We start from the raw sequence: 19,636 nt of genomic DNA on the forward strand, positions 1-19,636 counted from the left end.
CCCTCCAATTCCAAGCGTTCCGCTTTTCTTCCCCACCTCGATCCCTCCCTCCCATTTCTTCTCCCTTTCCCTTCCTGACGAAGACATAGGAAGAAGGAGAGGGAGAAGAAGAACAAGAAGAGGGCTGCCTGCTTCACCTGTGATTTTATTCAAGCTCAGGGTACTCACTGCCCCCTCTCTTTTCATAACTTGTCTATGCTTCTTCGACGAGTTTCGTGTTTCTCTTGTTTGTTATTCCGATCCATTTGGTATAGGTTCTCCTTCTCGTTTGAGATCTGGTTTTTCGTCACTCAATGGGCTGTAACTTATACCGATCGTGATCCTTGTAGCCTATGCTTGGTTTCTGGTCCAGATCTGGGGCCTTTTTGCTACTTGTGCTCGATCCTTGGTCTTCGTCTTGTTTTTATTATGAATATTTTGTGGTTTTCTCTGCGAGATCATTTGTTGATCTGTATTTGATGGTTTTTTTATTAAATTTTGTGCATTTCGTGATTAGTTGTGTGTTGCGGTGGTGTTTGTTGTTTCTCTTATGTTAAGGGAATTAGCTGTCGTTCGTTGTTTGTTTCTTCAATTCTGTTGCTTGCTGATCGTTTTTATGCCCCGATTGCAGATTCGAGCTTTCGGTAGATTTGCCTTTACAGATCTAGAAGAAGGCTGTTTTTTTTCTTTTTCTTTTTTTTTTGCTAACTAGGAAATTATATAATGTGCTCATTTTGTTAACAAATTTCATTTTCTTGATTTTTTCTAATGGTACTTGGTTTAATGCTGGAAGAGAACTTTTAATCCAACCGTTAAACTCTCTCCCACACACACACACGCTCGTATGTGGTGGTTCAGTTTCTTCTTGTTTTAGAAGCCGCTGCTGAATGTGACATTCTATTCTCTCTCTTGTTCGCATGCTTTGAAAGAGGTAGCTACATGTGTAATGAAATCGACGCGCATACTCACCACATTGTGTTCCTTAGTACATTGGGGTGTTTGTTTTTCCGGGCAAGTAGGCGAGTAAGAAACATTCTTGTTAGCAGTTTCTTTTCCCCGATAAACGTCAATGGTGGATAGATATTTCAATGAGTTTTCTCAATGGTGGATAGATATTTCAATGAGTTTTCTTTCTCTTGGAAATGCAAAAAATGTGAAAGGAGAACCCGAACTAAAAAGTCAATTTGAAATTTATATTGCCATAATATGATTTCTTTAGCATTCATTAGGATTCTGTGGAATCATTGATATCCTGTGCCTCTAATGTCTATATCATCCAAGCTCAAGGAAGTGTTTAAAGTTTCATCTATCGTATATTTGGAAGGTTATGACTTATGATTAGTTTATGTTGGTTTCATTTTCTCATGATTTGACTTTTTCTGTTTTTTATCAGTTGTTTGTTACCCATTACCTTACTGATAGGTCGATGCTTCTGATCATTTTCAATTTGAATTCAGACTTTTTCGCTATATGAGCCATAATTCAAGTTCTCTGCTGCTCGAGATGATGTACTTCTCATAGCAAATGAGGCAACTTTATTTCATGGTCCAAGTTCTATGCTGCTCGGGATGATGTACTTCTCAAAGAAAATGGGTCAATTGTATGTGTGTCTTTGTGTGTTTTGAGTGTGGGATATGTGTTCTATGACATGATTAACGTTGCTTGACATGTGCCCTTAAGTGCTATCAAATTTTATCTTCACCGAGTTGTTTGACGAGGGAGCACTGATAAGATGGTATGCTCATTTCATGAATTTAAGGCTTTAAGCTGTGGCTGTTTTGAACTTTGGGTTTTCAAAGCGAGTAATACAAGTTGGTTAATAAAATATTATTCTAGAAATTTTGTTATGACAAAGCAAGGTGGATGTCCGTGGCATTTCTTTACTTACATAAAGAGGATCTGTTGAATTATTTTCTGTTGCATATCTAAATTTTGGTTTGAACTTTTTATTATTACAATAAGTCTGCCACAATATTCAGCTAATCTCAGACTACGGTGATTACCGCTGCTTTTTATCTTGGAGTTCACTGTAATATACCTCACAGTTTTCAACTGATGTTGATAATCTTTAAAATAATGCATGTCATATGTGTTTGCTTTTAGAAGCAGGTTTGATATAGCAAAATGGCCGACACTGAAGATATTCAGCCCCTCGTTTGTGATAATGGAACTGGAATGGTCAAGGTATGTCTGATGCAGTCACCACTAGCTTAACACGTGAATTTTCCCCTTGATTTCATGAAACCGTCAGTTGCATTATACCTTTATCTGCTGCACTTTTATATCTACTCAATGTTAACAGGCTGGGTTCGCCGGTGATGATGCTCCAAGGGCAGTGTTCCCAAGTATTGTTGGCCGACCTCGGCATACTGGTGTTATGGTCGGGATGGGGCAGAAAGATGCATATGTTGGTGACGAAGCCCAGTCTAAAAGAGGTATCCTCACATTAAAGTACCCGATTGAGCATGGGATCGTTAGTAACTGGGATGACATGGAGAAGATCTGGCATCATACCTTCTACAATGAGCTCCGTGTTGCCCCAGAGGAGCACCCTGTTCTTTTAACTGAGGCCCCACTTAACCCAAAAGCCAACAGGGAGAAGATGACACAGATCATGTTTGAGACGTTTAATGTTCCTGCCATGTATGTGGCCATTCAAGCTGTTCTCTCACTTTATGCCAGTGGACGTACCACAGGTCAGTAGAATTATTTGGTTTAGGAAGATTTTCTTAGATGCCTACACGTAGACATCTGCACACATGATGATTAATTGTTTTTTTGTGTATGATGCAACAAATGATTTGGTTCCTCACGTTTTATGTACCTTTTTCGGCGTTCAGGTATTGTCTTGGATTCTGGTGATGGAGTCAGCCACACAGTCCCTATCTATGAAGGTTATGCTCTCCCTCATGCCATCCTCCGTCTTGATCTTGCTGGTAGGGATCTGACTGATGCGTTGATGAAGATCCTTACTGAAAGAGGGTACTCGTTCACAACAACTGCTGAACGGGAAATTGTCCGTGACATGAAGGAAAAACTTGCTTATGTTGCCCTTGACTATGAGCAAGAGCTTGAGACTGCTAAGACCAGTTCTGCCATTGAGAAGAGCTATGAGCTGCCTGACGGACAGGTCATTACAATTGGAGCTGAGCGTTTCCGATGTCCAGAAGTTTTGTTCCAGCCATCTCTCATTGGCATGGAAGCTGCTGGTATCCATGAGACCACGTACAACTCCATAATGAAGTGTGATGTTGATATCAGAAAGGACCTGTATGGAAACATTGTTCTCAGTGGTGGATCAACCATGTTCCCTGGCATTGCTGACCGTATGAGCAAGGAGATCACTGCCTTGGCTCCAAGCAGCATGAAGATCAAGGTGGTGGCACCACCTGAGAGGAAATACAGTGTCTGGATTGGAGGCTCGATCTTGGCATCGTTGAGCACATTCCAGCAGGTACTGGCATCTCTGTGCTTATTTTTTAGATCATGCGAAGACCACATTCACCTTATTTTGAAACTTGAAGGCTATTTTACTCTTGTATCTTTTTTCAGTTCCCACAATCTTGGCAATCTATGTTCTTGATTTTTAGCAGTTTACATTAAATGCTTATGGTCTTAATCACCTTGTTTTTTTAATTGAGTTGAAACTTGTGTTTTTGAACGTTCTTTTCTTTTTTAGCACCAAGATTTTGTTATTTGAGAGACTAATGACGTGTTTGTGTGTTTATTGAAACAGATGTGGATAGCGAAGGCAGAGTACGATGAGTCTGGCCCATCTATTGTCCACCGGAAATGCTTCTAGATTTGGTTCTTCTATTTCCAGTAACAATTTTTCTTTCGCTTGTGGAGTCGGATTGTTTTGGTTGTGAATTGTTTCAATTGTTATATCCCCTGTTGAAATTTCTTTTCCCCCTTTCTTATGTAATAGCTGGAACATCGTTTAGGTCGGATCGCTTATCTGTAGCACGATTTTATTAAGATTGCGAGTGGCAGTAACTTTCTATCATAGTTTTCTCTTGTTTTCTGTCCAACCCCAAGGAATCCCTGCTCAACAGTTAAAGCAGTCTCCTTTTTCAATTGTTCTATTTCTTCTGGATGCGTTTCTTCCTGCCTTTATGAAAAAGAATCCCTTTTTTCATTTATTGTCGATTGAGTTGGCTCTGGAAAGGCACAAAAGTCGGTGGTGGTTGTTTTGCAAAGTTCTTGATCCCTGTGTCGAGGCTGCTACGTCCACATTCTGATCGAAAGTTTGAATTTCCTGGCATTTCACTCGGTCGTGCTGTTGAGCACAACTAGAAAGGGTTGCTGTTTTGGCTATAGGTTGTTAGGAGCACTTTTTTTTTTTTTGCTTCTTTTGACAGGGGGGATGACTCCCGATCACCATGCCTAACCGGCAGAGCATGAAAAATAAGTTAACAGGCATATAATCGAGTTTGTCGGAAGTTCTGCGATAATACTAAGATCGACCTCTTTAACCGTATGGTTCTACTGAAGCATCCGGACATTTTGGCTTTTCTGGTGCGCTGTTGGTCAGCGCTTTTGGATCCCGTGATTCCGTCTCTTATGAGAAATCAGGCTTGCAAAATTTTCAGACCACTGGATCTGTCCTACACTGCAGACTTTGCTGGATACAGGTGTCTCGGGTGTCAGGAATCTATGACTTTGTGATCGGGATGTCAGTTCAGGAGATCAGGGTTGGGTCACTGCTATTGGCGGGATTGCTAGTTGGAGTGGATCCTTTGTTTCCAGTACCTGCGTATTTGGCTTCTCTCGATAATCGTGGTCCATGACGGGGTTGCGGTGGCTTGGGCTCCACGACCCGTACGAGATAATACTGGCTACGAGTCCTCATGATATGACGGTTCTTTTGATTTTCTCTCGGTGAGAGGGGAGATGGTCGGACTGATTGAATCATCTGATGGCCTGATCAAGGTACGAATCTATCAATTACCTTGTGGAACTTGGATCGCATAAATCACGGCGGACTTTTGTAATGTCCTTAGCACTGAAACTCGGCGGTGTTGGCAACTGGGGATTTGGGTTAAGTATCTCGTCTGCCTGTTGTCTCTTACCAAACTAAAGGGCTCTTCTTTGTCCTACAAGGTCTCTGTACTTTCCCCACCTTTTAACATGTGCTTTGAAAATTTGTCTGGAGTTGATGACTGTTCTTGGTTAGTAATATTTTTGTTGTTGATTGGGTAGAGTTAGCCATACGTGACCAGTTCTTGCTTAAGAAATGGACGCTTTGCTGTTGTCATCCAACTTGAAGGTTTAAAGTCCAGCCTAGGTGTGCATAACAAGTCAAGCTACTTGCATTTGAATTTGGTGGGATTCATTCAACCTGTCTATAATATTACGCAAATCAAGCTTGGACACTACTATTTTATTTTTTGTAATTGTAGATGAGCCAGCCTGAGCAGTCTCCCTCCAGTTCTATAAACCTTCAACAGGATTAATTCGTTTTTGCTACTCTGTGAGCATTTACAGATTAGTCTTCATGTTGTGGTTGTATTCTCTCTCTCTTCAGCGGACAGCATGAGTTCTATGGTTCATTCTACTTGGTTGATCTCCATCCTATGACATTGATGGATATTCAGCAGGTTATTGTTGAAATTGCTACATTTTGAACATTCAAGCGTCTTCACCATGCACACAACCTGCTCTCTCTCCCCGCCCCCTATATATATATTTGGAAAAATTTCTGGGAGGACCAACAATTAGGTGGCAAGTTGTGTGAAGTACAATGATTTTGAGAAATTTCCTTCTGCATTAACTGTGACAATCTTCTACTTTTGTAGCATTCTGGAAATTTCAAGATGTAACTGCCGATTACCAGCTAGAAGAAAATGGCACCGAAGACTAGGATAAATTGAATGCCCCATGTGGGAAGCGGTGGCCGGGTTTTCATCGGTTCTTTGCTGATGCCAGTGCCATGAAGAGTAATTAACGTTATTTTTTTCACATGTTTTTGAAGTTTACATTAGCAATTAAGGTAAGTTATAGTGCAAGTTTTTACCGCAAGAATTACTGTAGAGGTCCATACAATGCTGACACAAATCTCAAATTTTGACAAAGCCACTGACTTTCAATCCTTTTTCGGTTTTTCTCCTTTTTAGAAATTTCCAAGTTTTTCGCGTTATTCATCTCCTGAAAACAAGCGTGCTGCCATTATCTTGAGAGGATACATAAAAATTGAAACTTTGACGAGAAGAATTTCCTTCGCCGGAAATTGTGTCCATCCGCCAAAATGAATTCATGCAATCTGAACCCCATAATCTGGCTTCTTAAGCATGCAAAAAAAGACTGAACTTTCAGTTTCCTAACCTTCCTTTCTTTTGAGAAGTGTTGTTCTCTTATTAAAAAAGAAAAACAAGAAAAAGAGCCAGATAGTTAGACATGGCGGCAGCAGAAGCTAGTTATGGTACAGTTCCCCGACTATACATACACAGACCCAAAGATGAAGAAGAAGAGGAACCAAGAAACTTGAGCTCCATACGGGCAGATTGACCTGAATAATTTGTGATGTAGTTACTCTATAAGTATGAAACACGAGTCATCATCTGATGGTGCTTCAATAAGCATCATGAAGCAGCCCAGGCAACCCAGAAGTGAGAGGCACAGCAGCGTCATCTCCAGCCCCATCCTTATCCACTGGTGTTGGCAGAAGCAGTCGTCCAGGGACAGCACCAGCAGAAGAAACCCAAGCCAAAGACATGAAAGAGAGACTAGAAGCCACTCCACTCCATACTCACGGTTTTCAACCGCAGAAGGTAGATTATTGCTTGTTTTCTTGGGAATTAGAGACACTAACCTGGTAATAGAGGGGAGCACTCTCACACCGCTGCCTACTTTTGCACAAACGCAGCCAGAGATTTCTGGGCACTGTTCAAAACCTTCAGCTTCTGAATCAACGATGGTGATGGATATAATGGCCTCTGTGGACGAAACAACTGGCTTTTGGAAGTTTGGCAGCATTGTAGAAAGCAAAGGGCTGCACATAAGAGACGGCGAGAGAGAAAGAGAGTTGTTCAAGTACAGGGAAGATGCATGGAAGAAAGGTAGTTGTTTCGTGAAGCTGCAGGCAGCTTTTTGAAAACGTCCCCAGAGACGGTTCTCTACTCTGTGACTTCATTAATGTCTGTGCAAGCAATTCCTACCGCCCATCAAGGAGATGGACGAAGAACATGGTAATTCGATTAGCTTTTCGGCAAAGTGAATGCTATGAGGATAACGACATCGTTTTCCAGTAGTTAAAAAAACAAAAAGGTCTCTTCTTTTTCACTATCATGTTACCCAAACAGTGGCTGTGAACGTGCTGGAGCAAGATATGTTTAATCTTTCATGATGACCTTCACCCAACTTGCTTTGTTTAATTCTTAGTTTTTTTTTTCTCCCTAAAAAAGTTTGAATTGAATAGGCCAAGAGACACAGGGCTCAAGGGGTCACCCTTATTCACTGATTACAATATATAACATAAAAGTAATCTTATTCCCTTAAGCCAGAGATAAATTATCCCATTTTTACGTGGTCCTTCTTTTTTCAATTCAAAAACCAAAGAAGTTGTCCCATATAGCATTTTTTTTTCTTTGCATAATTTAATTTTATAAGTTATGACAAATAGCTAGGCAAGTGGAGTTCAGACTATTTTCCGATCTGGGTTACTTTATCCTCGCATTCACTCTTGAGGTGTTTGAATCTAATAATTACTAGTTTCTCTTGAAGAAACTAAAAATTTGCCTGCATCATAGAGGCCGTTTGAATGAAATTTCTCTTGAAGAAATTTGGAAAAGTTTTTTAGATTTTAACTTACCTGAAGATATCAGATCTGCATGTGGTCATGGGGGTGACATACTGCAGTACCTGTGTCCCCTCTTAATCATGAGCAGCAGATTTGGCACCCCAGGTATTCAAAGGACTGATCATAATCTTAAGCTCACATTTAGGCCTGAACAATCTCAGCAAGGGTCTCAAAAATAAGAAATGATCCTCAAGAAATGCTCCGGATTGCGATCAATTATCTTCTGAACGGTGCCCGATTGTGATCATGTTTTGCTGTTTATACTGTAAAATCTTTCAAAACATGGTTTTGTCACTGCCCATGATAGTTATTCATTGATTTCAGACACTGGACAGACGTGAATTTGGGAGATTTGAAATTCCTGCATCCTTCAACTTGAAGCATTTAAGCTGACACACCTAACTACTAGATTTGGGTAGCAACTCCACATTAAAAGAATTAAGATACCGATTCCTGACTAGACCACTTTCCCAAAACAAGGTCAAATAGACTGTATGGAATTAGAATGAAAAGACTAATGATTTTGAAAAGGAGAAGAACCAGGGAAGTTGCTTTCCAGTTTTGAATCTTGATGATGTTATTGTATAGCCTCCACGCAAAGAAAACAAATGAATAGGCAAGGTAGCAAATAAATAGATAACAGACATGATTCAAGTTTGGTTACACAATTTTTATGCCACCAATTTTGGTCCTCATGAAGAATTTTACTAAAGAAAAGTTTCATTGAGTCTGTAACTTGGACCCTTGGAATAAACTCCTTTACCTTTTATGGCACGCTAGAGCTGTTGTCTCTTTGTTTTTCTATAAAGCGCATTGGCTTCATGTCCAGGGCCAGAGACACATGTGGGCATGTGTGGGAAACTGCCCACACAGTCCTATAAAATTTCCTTATTTACTTATTAGTTGACCTAAATTTTTAAATATTTATATATAAAATGCCCCTCAAACACATGGTGAGTACCCCCAATCAAATATATCTCGCTCCACCAGTGTTCGTCCCTAAAGTTTTGCCCTTAAAGAAGCTGTTTGACATTAACAAGAAGATGTAAGTGTTTTATGAATCTGCCTCACGATTGAGATAAATTCATGAAAGGCCACGATTGAGATAAATTCATGAAACGCTAAAAAGTGTCCCATGAATCTATTCCAAATTTTGAAAAATTCATGCAACACCAACACAATGATGTCCTTATTGGAAAAAAAAAAGCCTTACCGGTACTCTACGTAGCTCACATGCACCCGTAACTTTGGAACGAGTGTTACGTATGCAATTCCCTTGTTAGGTGTCCCAACTTTACTGGGGAAACAATAAACATTATTTGATGGGTTTCCCTTGGGAGAAATTAAACATCGTTCTTTTGGAAGAATTGTTGGCCCCAACCATCATTTTTTAGAATTCTTTCTAGTCAACTTGATGCTTCTTCACCCACGAGGGACACGCTAATCAAAGCATCGGTCTCTTGAATATTATGTATAAAATCTTGTACCCAATTACCGTTTTTCTATTGCATAGAAGAAGAAATGAAAAACTAAGAAAGGAAAACAACCGGATTCTCGGCTCCCTCACACCAGAACAGTATTTCGTATTTGACGGAAGACTGTTCATTCCCCCGTCGTCCAATCGCCGTGGTCTCTGTCGCGATCCGATGTATTATTTACAGATGAACTCTAAATTAGCCGCTTTATGATTTTAGACGTTTTGGAGCTAACACGCCTGGTATTATGGCTTCAGATCAAATGGTCCGGCATACAAATCACTGGCTAATTGTGCCAGTTGACCTGCAGGATCTTGTTTCGGAACTGTAATTTATACTTCATGGTTTTGATTCTTGGAACGCCTTATGATGATATCTAAGTAGGATCGTATGAATGAAAAAGAAGGGTTCATGTTTTGAAATTGTTATTGATTGCAAAACCTTACATCCACGAAAAAATCTAGTGACTATAGATTTTGTTGTCATCGTGAAGGGCATACTCGAATGGTTGGAATTCTAAAAACTTCAAAATTTAGTTCACTGTCTATAATTGCATGGATTAAAGCACTTACGAAGGTTTTCATGTATCTCACTAGATTCCATGGCGGTGCCAATAAAGCGGAGTGGTAAAGTGTACACCTTACTTCAGTCTTTCACAGAAATGCTACCCTAGGCTAACGATGAAATAATCTGTTATAGGATGGTGGATATCCAAACGGGCATTTGGTCTAGTGGTATGATTCTCGCTTAGGGTGCGAGAGGTCCCGAGTTCAATTCTCGGAATGCCCCTCTTTTCTTATTTTTTCCTTTTTTTTTTCTCTTTCCCTCTTAATTGCCGTTCTCTCTCTCTCTCTGCTTTGTAACAATTGATATGTCGATCCAGCCCAGTAAACCGGCCACTCAAATGAATCGGTTGCAAATTAGCCAAAAATATCTAAAAGTTTATCTCAAAAAGGAAATGGATGAATATGTAAAATTTTTAAAAAACAAAAATTCTTAAGGCACTTTTCTATCTGTCACCGCCGTTGACACCAGTGTAGTTAAAATTGGCCTGAATCAACTAATTGATGACAAAACAATTTGATTCTGATAGAGGGACAGTCTTTTCCCCATTTTCTGGATCTTTAAAGCTTTATTATGGAATCATCTATATATTGATACTTCTGCAAGTTATTGGGAACCGAATTATTCTCCATGCTTTTGCTGATGCACGGCTAATAAACTTTGTTTCCTCAAGCTCCACAGTGAGTATGTTTTTGCTTTTAATCAAAGAAAGGAGATGCGATGCTCTAGCTCCTTACGCTCCAATTTCCTCTAGTGCTTGAGAATATAAGCTCAAGTGGAACCACTTATGAAATCAATACAGCAACATGACAAGGAAGCATCTGAGAAGCTCTCATTTGCCCGATTTTAGTTCCCTAAATCTTCCAGTGGTTGCTTCTATGCTTCTCTTCTCATCATTGTAAGCAAATTGTTGCGACCAAACATGTTCACTGCCTTTTGACTACGTGAGGTTGAAAACTACGAGCATATATAACAAGGCCTCTTACGTTAGTTTAAGCAAAGAATGCCAAAGTGGTGTTTGATTACCTCATCTGAGAATGGAGTTGCTGGGACCTTAAACTCGTAGGCCTGAGATTTCAGATCCCCTTAATTTCTAGATAGCGGGGAGATGAAATTCTTTGTTCGAGAGACGCAAGAGTCGCACCACGGATTAGAAGGCCTTGCATCTTGAAGTCCATACGTGGATCTTAATTCAAGCCTTGAGGTCCATGTAATTGAAATACAAACAAGATCTTTGAATACATGATTTTTCAAGTCTGGAGGCTGCTGGAATTACAGTTTTAAGGTGAGAGGCCTGCATGCTAAATCAATCCCTCCAGTCTAAAATATGTGTTAGTTATCACACACCCTTGGACTTTTGAGGGGGGAGATACTCCAAAGAGGCCCAAGCCCTCCTCCTCTTCCTAGTAGCCCTAGGGTGGTTGGGTTTACATTATCGAAATCCATGGAGATTTGAGTTCCCTGACATCATCCATGGATTTAAGATTGGACTCTCCCCCAATCCGACTTAAGTCCATAGTTTTTAACATGTTGCATGGATTTATCCTCGGTTTCTCTCAAAATGCACCACAACATTAGACTCTTAAAGTACCATGGAAATGGAAAAGTAATATTGCCTTCAAAACAAAACATTCCAGTGGAATTTAATTACAAGTTAATTGATCTTAAATAAAAACAAAAGAGCCAGATTAAACATAATGTTGATAATGATTTGCTTTAGTAAATATTCATGACAAAGGATAAAACTGAACATATTAATCTCTATTGCTCTATACGAGCATGTAGTTCCCCTTGCAAACGTTAAATTGTTATGCCATTTTTTAAGTTTAATCTCATATATTATGAAAAATATTCAAAAATTTTATAAAAAAAAAAAAATCGTTAACTGGTTGGTTGTGTTGGCTTTTATTTATTTTTCGAACTAAAACCGAAATAGGTTGGAATCCATGGGTCGAGTTGTTACCGGGTGCCGATCGGGTTATTGTTCGGAGTAACTTTGTTTCCTAATTTAATAGCTGTCCAGCATATGGCTCAAGAAACGAAGCATGATATAACTTTAACGGCGAATATGCCTTCACTCATCCTTTTTTTTTGGGTTCAGTAGTTTATGAAATCTGTGGCCACATGAGGCTTGTATATTTTAGAAATTCAATAGCCAGAGCAGAGAGATTTAAAGACGTCGCAACCAGGAAATATGTATATATGACTATGTTGGGTATACAACGGAAGTTAGATCAGCCAACAACAGAGGTTTTGAAGGCAAGGCTGAAGAGCCGAAGTACTCCGAAAGTCACGATCATGGCTGCCCAGCCTCCGACGAGCACTCTGACGGTCGATCTGGCCACCGGCGAACCACCCAGCAACGCCCCTGCTACCCCGAACCCAGCCAGCGCCAAACTCGACACGGCGGCCACCACTCCGATCCGCACCCAGTGCGGCCCTATGAACCCACCGGCGAGTAGCGGGAGCACCGCGCCCACCGCAAACGCCAGCGCGGACGCACCGGCCGCTTGCAGCGGGTTCGGCAGCTTCTCCGCACCGTCGTCTGCTTCCCTGCCAAAGGCCTTCTTTTCCCTCTCACGCTGAGCCAACTCTATATCGAGCTGCGAGTACACAGAGACAAACTCTCCGATGGCCATGCTGCACGCTCCCGCGACGAGGCCGGCGAGGCCTGAGACGACCATGGCTCGAGCGGCCTGGTTGACTGCGCCAACGCCGAGCATGAGGGAGGAGACGGAGACGAGGCCGTCGTTGGCGCCAAGGACGGCGGCTCGGAGCCACTGCGCTCGCTGGGAGTAGTCGAAGGGCGTCTTCTCCTTGCCCTTGGACAGCTCCGCCGCTGGTAATGGTGGTGGAATCGTCACCACCGTGTCCGGCGATCTCAGTCCATGAACTGTTGCGTTCCTCTGTGCTGCAGCAGCAGCAGCCGGAGGGCCTTGTGACGACATCTTCCTCAAAAGGGGAGAGAAAGAAAGAGAGAGGGTGGACGATGGTGAGAGTGTGGACGGCACACGCCAAGATTTATAGATGGAAGAAAGCGCAAAAAAAGTGAAGGTGCGGGAGTGTGGCGGCCACGCGCCCGTTGTGATGGAAAATTCCGAGTGGGTTCGGTCGGCCAACGGAGATCTCGACAAGAAAATGGGCCTTTCCACGCACACCCTGATGCCACTACCAGAGTCGGTTGAAGGAATATCTTTTTAAAGCCTATTTTTCCGGGTCGCCTGAAAGAATATCTTTTTAACGCCTATTTTTCCGGGATCGCATTTATTAAGTTATTTTCCAAATTATTTTCCTGTTTTCTTAATTCATGCTCTTTTTTTGCTTGATTCGTATGAACTTTTGGTACAACACACATCCATTTACTTACCACGAAGGAACTAGGATGATCTTAGTAACATGCCTACATTTATCGTTATATGGGTTGTGTAAAGAAATATGTTTAGGTTTAAAGGAAACTATAATTGAAAAGACCATTATTCAGGGGTTTTGGAAAGAGGGAAGGTTTAATAAGGAGTATTTCTTCTCTAAAAACTTATATTATTGATTGAATTTGGGTGAATCCGAGTTCAATTATATAAGAACTCTATAAGACATGAGTAATTACTTCATGGCCAATTGAAAATTTGTTTCGTACAAAAATTAATAACTTCACTCCTATTATTACTCCTATTATTGTTTATAGTTTACTTTCGTATACGTGATTTAAACTATTGGGAAGTAAACCCTTTGACCTCATTAGCAAAGGAATTGAATTATTGAACCGTAGACTATTGATCGTTCCTTTTCATAGAAAGGCCATAGTGAAAAATGGCGACCTCCTAAGCCCCAAGTGATATGCATGAATCAAGTATTGCAAAACAAATTATGTAGTGAGTAGTTAGGAGAGAAAATAAATAAATCACGAAATTGGAATAGCCTCCCTAAAGGTTAAAAGAAAAAAAAGGGAAGCAAAATATTAAATGAGCTTGCCAATAGATTGTTCAAGTGCCAGTTGGATTTGAAAGGGCTCCACTGAAGCGTTTCGTTTCCTATTGATGGATTCTGACTGAGTTTGATGGCAATACGAGTACGAATACATATACGGATTCGACGTGATCTTCATTTCACTTTTTTTTAATAGAATATGAGCACAACAGCACAAGTTATGCTTATTGGAGGCAAAACGACATTCATTAATGATGAAAATGGAACCTCCTAGATGCCTAAACAGTATTCTTTCATTTGTCACAAACAAAAAAAAAAAAAAACTATTCATGACATTGTAAAATAGCCCACTGACTTTCCACCACGTCGAAAGTAAGAAAGCATCTTTCTTTTTAATGTTCATGTGAATGATGTTTTACATTTGAGCAGAGACGTGGTATTGCCGACAATTTGTTGGGTGAGTGGGAGTTCATCTCCATCGCTGCATCTTCACGACTTGAACTATGTTGGTATCCGTGATGAACCGCAAGTAGAGAGTTAGAAATTTTTTATGAAGGGAGATAAATTAAAGTTTCTAATTTTTTACTTGAACCGAAATATTATTTTTCAAAATTTTTATATAAAACAAATGAAATTTTTAATAATTTTTTTGAGGTGGTTGCAAACCCTACCTTGGCTCCACCCCTATAGTGGTGCACACTTCAACTTAGATGACACACTCCATTTTATTAAGATACATAAGTGTAGCACCCATATGAATTGAACTAAATACATATTTTCATAATGTGATTAGTTACCCTATTTTCCTTGAAGTGTTGCATACCTCTTTTAAAAAAACTAAATATAATAAAGCTTTGAAAGAGAACTGATTCTAAAAGCAAATAAAAAAAAAAAAAAACAAATAGAATCTCAAACCTAAGCTTTTGCTTAAAGTTTGTTTTGCTTCTTTCCAAAACTGGTTATATGCACCATCTTCTGCATAAAAAGCTATACACCACGATATATAAAATATAATGACCAGAATATCTCAAGTTATAAAAAAAACTTTTTTTTATAATGATAATAACGGTTATGAAAAAGTTAAAACTAAAAAGCAGATCTTTTTTAATTATTTAAAACATCTCATTTTTCACTTTTACATATATACGTTTCGTGCACAAGGTGTATGCACTACTCACTTTTGCTTCTTCCATGTGTTGGTGGAAGGCTTGAACCCATTGGAGCAACCCAACACACAAACGTGTTTGCAGTTAGATATTATGCCTTGGAGGGGGCGTAGATAGGTGCGAGTTTCATGAGGCATATGCTTTACTAAGTCCATTCTCTGTAAGTAGTTTTAAGTTGAGTTATATAAGATAGTCACGTGAGAGACTCAATGGTCAATTAAAAATTTGTTAACTATATGCTTGGTAGCTTATAAAACAAAAATGTTTAACTCCGCCCATAATGCCTTATGAATAGAAACAAAAAGGGGAGGAGAGGTTGTCACCCTCTCGCTCATCTAAAAGGGTGTTGCAATTCTGGAAAGACATGGCGAGATGGTTCAAAGCTTTAACTCCTTACGCCACTTAATCGAATTTGGTTAATCAATCTCTGTCTTCTTTCTCGAACGCTGTCATCTTCTGTTCGTATTCCCATAACGAAGAAACAATCCCTCTTTCTCCCTGGGGTTTTCCGACGCCAATCTCTTGCCGAGACGCGGCTTTCTTTCTTCTTTCGGAAACCCTCTCTCTCGTGAATTTTTTTTATAATAGGCGATGCCAGTGGCCGGGTCGGAATCTTAAACCGAAACACCAGCAACACTCCACACCCATGTCTCCGTTTTCTACATACAACCTTCATAATAATAATCTCCCCATACCATGCTCTCTTTGACTATCAAAATATTTTTAAAGTATATCCTCCTAGTTCGTATGCTCATAATATAAATATAAGTATAAATACATATATACAAGCCCACATTTACATTGTTTGACATGTTGGAAAGATTTTTCTTTTTCTGCTGTTCGGCAACATATGGACCGGTTGATTCACGTAGGACGGTGCATTTACTAGATTCGTCCTGACTTGGGGGGCCGCCCCTGGGATGGGAGTAGGTCAAAAAAAAAGAGAGGCGTGTGGCTTCCGCGAGGCCCAAGTGGGACCCACCCATCCCATAGATTGGCGTCCGACGCGTATGAGCACACACTCCTTCGACTTTCAGGTTGCCATGCCTTGGCATTTTCGATGACGAGAGCGATAACGTGGGTCGTTGATATGAACGCCGGACGATGCGGTTCTTATGTGCTCAGGGCTGACGTAGTTTTCTTATTTTCTTTAATAATTTGATGTTTTTAATTATTTTCTATTAGTAATTTGATGTTTCTAAAAAATTTTTTTTTTAGATTTGAAAATTTGAGTCAATGTCATATGGGTTCAAAACTTAATGGGAAACCATACGTTGCGGGTTAAAAATGATAAAAAAGATTCTGGTTAAAGGGTACATTCGAGTAAGAAAAATTGTTTAGAAATATCACATATAAAAATAATAAGTTTTTTAAAAGGATGAGTGTGAGCACATCAGCCTCTGCCCTTGAACGAAAGAAAGACTCTTCTCCGATAAGGGCAAACCAAACAGTGCGTCCACAGGACACGGAATTGCTCCCATTTCCCCAGTTTGGCGAAACAACTAGCAGCGTGTTTGGCCATCTATTCACACGGGGAGGGAAAGGTAAGGAGAATTTTATAAAAACAAATTTGATATCTTTTAAATTTATAAAAAAATGATCCAATTTTCTGGATATAAAAAAGAAATGCCCAAAAGAAATTTTCTTTTTTTTTTTCTTTCCCTATGAGAAGGCCCTTTGAGCGTGAAGGAAAGCATTGTTTTTTTTTTTACTAGAAATGTCAAGAGATCTAAAATGTAACATTCACATATTCAGATTCAAATTCAGATTATTAAATACTGAATATGAATCCAAAATTAGATTTTTACATTTATATCCGAATACAAATCTAAATTTGGTCGATTTCTAAAATGTAAAAGTTATAGATATAGGACATTTGTTTAAAAATGAAACCAATCTGCATTTATATATATAATCGATCAGATATTTATATTATGTACAACTGAATTCGATCAAAGGTCATTTTTTAAATATGAACCCAATCCAACTTCTTAATTGAATATTTTTTTTTTCATATCCATTTTTTTAAACATAATTTGACCGATATATTAATATCCCTACTACCTTTGACCTGCACAACTACTGGGTGCGTGCGTGCTAAAGGACGCACCAAGCATCTTGTTTCACGCTCCGCATAGAGGAGAGGACCATAACCTGCAGCCTTGTCCATATTGATAATTTGATTTGAAAGTGGTAAAAACGCTAAGTACTTGCAGTAATCGGCATGTTTAGAAAGGTGATGCTCCTTTTCAAGATAATTTTCAAATGAAAGAACACGAAAATCAAAACAGTCAAATGTTAAACTTTTTCTTTTGTTAAGTTATCGTGTTTTTTATGTGGGAAAGATTATAGAAAGGTGTGCCTCACCGAGTGCATGTCCGCGTTCTCCAGCTAAGAGCATAACCCCAAAAGCTCCGCCCATCGACATCTTTATGCAATGGTTGGCCGGCCGACGTCCTTTAAGTATTTTCCCAAGGTTCTCTCTTCCACAGTTTTCAACGTCTCGTTTTTTAATGTTCACCGATTATGAGAACGGATTGTATTTGGATTTAAGAAACAACATCTGGTTGGATTCTAATGCGACTTAGTTTTAAATAAATATCATATGTTCAATGCTTTTCTATTTTCTATAATCTCCTCTTTCAAGTTCCACATTAACAACAACCATTGGCCTAATTGCATGTTAGACTGCAATTTTTGAGCAGTAGTACATCTAAAAAAGGGAACAAGTTGTTCTCCCGTTCCCCAACTTGGCAAAATTCTTAAATACAAAAGAGAACATAGTCTTTTTTTAATACATGAGGATACCAAATGAGAGAGCTAGACCTTTGGTTTTTCAAAGCGATGCGCCTTACATTTAAGCTAGTGAGCACCGCTTATATCTATTTTAAACACCAAGCCAAAGAGCTTCAGCACTCCGAAGGTAACAAGCATGGCGGCCCACCCTCCGACCACAACCCTAACAGTTGACTTGTAAATGGGCGAGCCTCCCAGGAATGCACCAGCCCAACCAAACAGAGCCAGCGCCACGGTGGAGACGCCGGAGACCGCGCCGATCCTAACCCAGTGCTGATTGATAAATGCGCCGGCCAGCAGCGGCAACACTGCCCCGATGCCGAAGGCCACCGCCGATGCTCCTGCTGCCTGTAATGGGCTCGGCAGCTTCTCCTTCTCCTTCTCCTCCTTCTCCGGCGATGACTCGACGTCGGCGTATCTCTTTTCCCTTTCCATCTGAGCGAGCTCGATGTCGACTTGGGAGTAGACGGACACGTACTCGCCTATGGCCATGCTAAAGGCCCCGGCGATGAGGCCGGCGAGGCCCGAGATGACCATGGCCTTGGCCGTCTGGTTAACAGCACCGACACCAAGCATCAGGGACGCAACCGAGACTAGGCCATCGTTGGCCCCGAGCACGGCAGCTCGAAGCCATTGTGCCCGCTGTGAGTAGTCGAAAGTTTCGACGTCTTTCGAATCGGCTAAGGCCGGAGGTGGGGAGTTCACGTTGAACGGCGTCGACACGGCCACAGGGCTTGGTTGAACGGCAGAAGGTTGGTGGGAGGCCATTACTATAAAGAGACGAGAGTTTATGTGTGTGTGTGAGAGAGAAAGGCGCGTGGAGAACACACGCCCCCAGTGCAGTAATTTATAGAAGGGTTAACATGACGAAGACAGGGGTGGAGAGAGAGAGTCAACCAAATTAAAATACATGTATATGACTGTTCAATGGAGGGGAAGCAAGGACAGGAAGTATCATATACTATCTACAGTTTATATAAATTTAATAATCAGGTTTACTGGGGGGGAATCTGATAAGCATCAATTGCAATGTGACAAGGATTCATGCATTGAAAGTCAAAAAGATGCCATAGTTGATTATATTTGTGCCTAGACAATACCTCGAGAGCTGTTAAAAATTCTCTCTTTCTCTTAAATGATCTTTCTCTTATATGATCGACAATCGGAGTACAAAAAGACTGAATCTCATGCATGAGTTTTTAGAAGAGGGCTTTCGGTGAAAACAAAAGGTTATGTCCCTGAAAACACGGTCAAGGAGTTTTTTGATGGTGCGTTTCAGAAGTAAGTGCGGCAAAAATTCAAATTTTCTTCTTATCTAGAACACCTTCATGATATCTTGTTAAGAAAACATAATTTTACTGTTCGCTTTGTAGGAAATCACTATGGTAAATCCATCGTAGGAATTATTGCACTAAGATGAGTTTTGGTTTGGTTTAGCAACAGGGGGTAAGGACCAAGGTCATCAATATACTTTTCATTACATGTTGCTTAAGGTGTCAGAACCTGAAAAATCGACCTGAATTAGCTTAGCAGTTTTGTTCAATAGAGTTCAGCAAAGTGATTTTATATATATATATATATATATATATATATATATATATATATAGAGAGAGAGAGAGAGAGAGAGAGAGAGAGAGAGAGTTCCAATGATATTATATCTGTAGAAATCTGTATCGATATTCTTGAGTTTCTTCAACTTGAATTAAGGTATCAAGTAGAATCAACCGACCATTGGATGAAAGGACGGTCCCTAGCTTGGCCAACTTGTCTACAGCTCAGTACATGATTTTTACAGCTCAAATAGCGTGATTGACAATCCTTCGATTGCTTGTCTGGAACAAGAAAAGTAATTAAATACAGCCAATCATATGAAAATGGGTTGATAAATAAAACCACCAAAGTTTTCAGGATATGTTATGACCGGCAACATATAC

At 40.1% G+C, this 19,636-nt stretch overlaps 3 protein-coding genes and 1 non-coding gene across 6 annotated transcripts; 2 read left to right on the forward strand and 2 right to left on the reverse strand.

Moving 5' to 3' along the window:
• On the forward strand, positions 1-3,985 carry LOC116263023 (actin). Of its 3 annotated transcripts, none has more exons than XM_031642589.2 (5): positions 1-160; positions 2,083-2,163; positions 2,282-2,675; positions 2,820-3,433; positions 3,716-3,985. In XM_031642589.2, the coding sequence occupies exons 2-5, from the start codon at positions 2,104-2,106 to the stop codon at positions 3,779-3,781; spliced, it is 1,134 nt and encodes a 377-aa protein (XP_031498449.1). In that variant the 5' UTR covers positions 1-160; positions 2,083-2,103; the 3' UTR covers positions 3,782-3,985. The 3 variants fall into 3 exon arrangements, with proteins under 3 accessions (XP_031498449.1, XP_031498451.1, XP_031498450.1); XM_031642591.2 differs by having other exon boundaries at positions 5-160; positions 2,089-2,163; XM_031642590.2 differs by having other exon boundaries at positions 10-160; positions 2,086-2,163.
• Positions 3,986-9,969: 5,984 nt separating this feature from the next.
• TRNAP-AGG (transfer RNA proline (anticodon AGG)) lies at positions 9,970-10,041 on the forward strand. Its single transcript has one exon. It is a non-coding gene; the product is annotated as a tRNA-Pro (tRNA).
• A 1,958-nt stretch (positions 10,042-11,999) lies between these two features.
• On the reverse strand, positions 12,000-12,790 carry LOC116262985 (vacuolar iron transporter homolog 2-like). Its single transcript, XM_031642539.1, has one exon. It carries the CDS (start codon positions 12,762-12,764, stop codon positions 12,051-12,053), a length of 714 nt encoding a protein of 237 aa, XP_031498399.1. The 5' UTR covers positions 12,765-12,790; the 3' UTR covers positions 12,000-12,050.
• Positions 12,791-17,590: 4,800 nt separating this feature from the next.
• LOC116263012 (vacuolar iron transporter homolog 1-like) lies at positions 17,591-18,505 on the reverse strand. Its single transcript, XM_031642575.2, has one exon. The coding sequence runs from the start codon at positions 18,468-18,470 to the stop codon at positions 17,769-17,771; it is 702 nt and encodes a 233-aa protein (XP_031498435.1). The 5' UTR covers positions 18,471-18,505; the 3' UTR covers positions 17,591-17,768.
• Positions 18,506-19,636: the final 1,131 nt, after the last annotated feature.

The sequence above is a fragment of the Nymphaea colorata genome, chromosome 10 (genome assembly GCF_008831285.2).
Source record: "Nymphaea colorata isolate Beijing-Zhang1983 chromosome 10, ASM883128v2, whole genome shotgun sequence".
NCBI classification, from domain to species: domain Eukaryota; kingdom Viridiplantae; phylum Streptophyta; class Magnoliopsida; order Nymphaeales; family Nymphaeaceae; genus Nymphaea; species Nymphaea colorata.

Coding starts and splice junctions, on each gene's coding strand:
- LOC116263023 (XM_031642589.2), top strand. CDS start 2,104: ATGGCCGACACTGAAGATATTCAGCCCCTCGTTTGTGATAATGGAACT. Junction 2,676..2,819: donor TGCCAGTGGACGTACCACAG/GTCAGTAGAATT, acceptor TTCGGCGTTCAG/GTATTGTCTTGGATTCTGGT. Junction 3,434..3,715: donor CGTTGAGCACATTCCAGCAG/GTACTGGCATCT, acceptor TTATTGAAACAG/ATGTGGATAGCGAAGGCAGA.
- LOC116262985 (XM_031642539.1), bottom strand. CDS start 12,764: ATGTCGTCACAAGGCCCTCCGGCTGCTGCTGCTGCAGCACAGAGGAAC.
- LOC116263012 (XM_031642575.2), bottom strand. CDS start 18,470: ATGGCCTCCCACCAACCTTCTGCCGTTCAACCAAGCCCTGTGGCCGTG.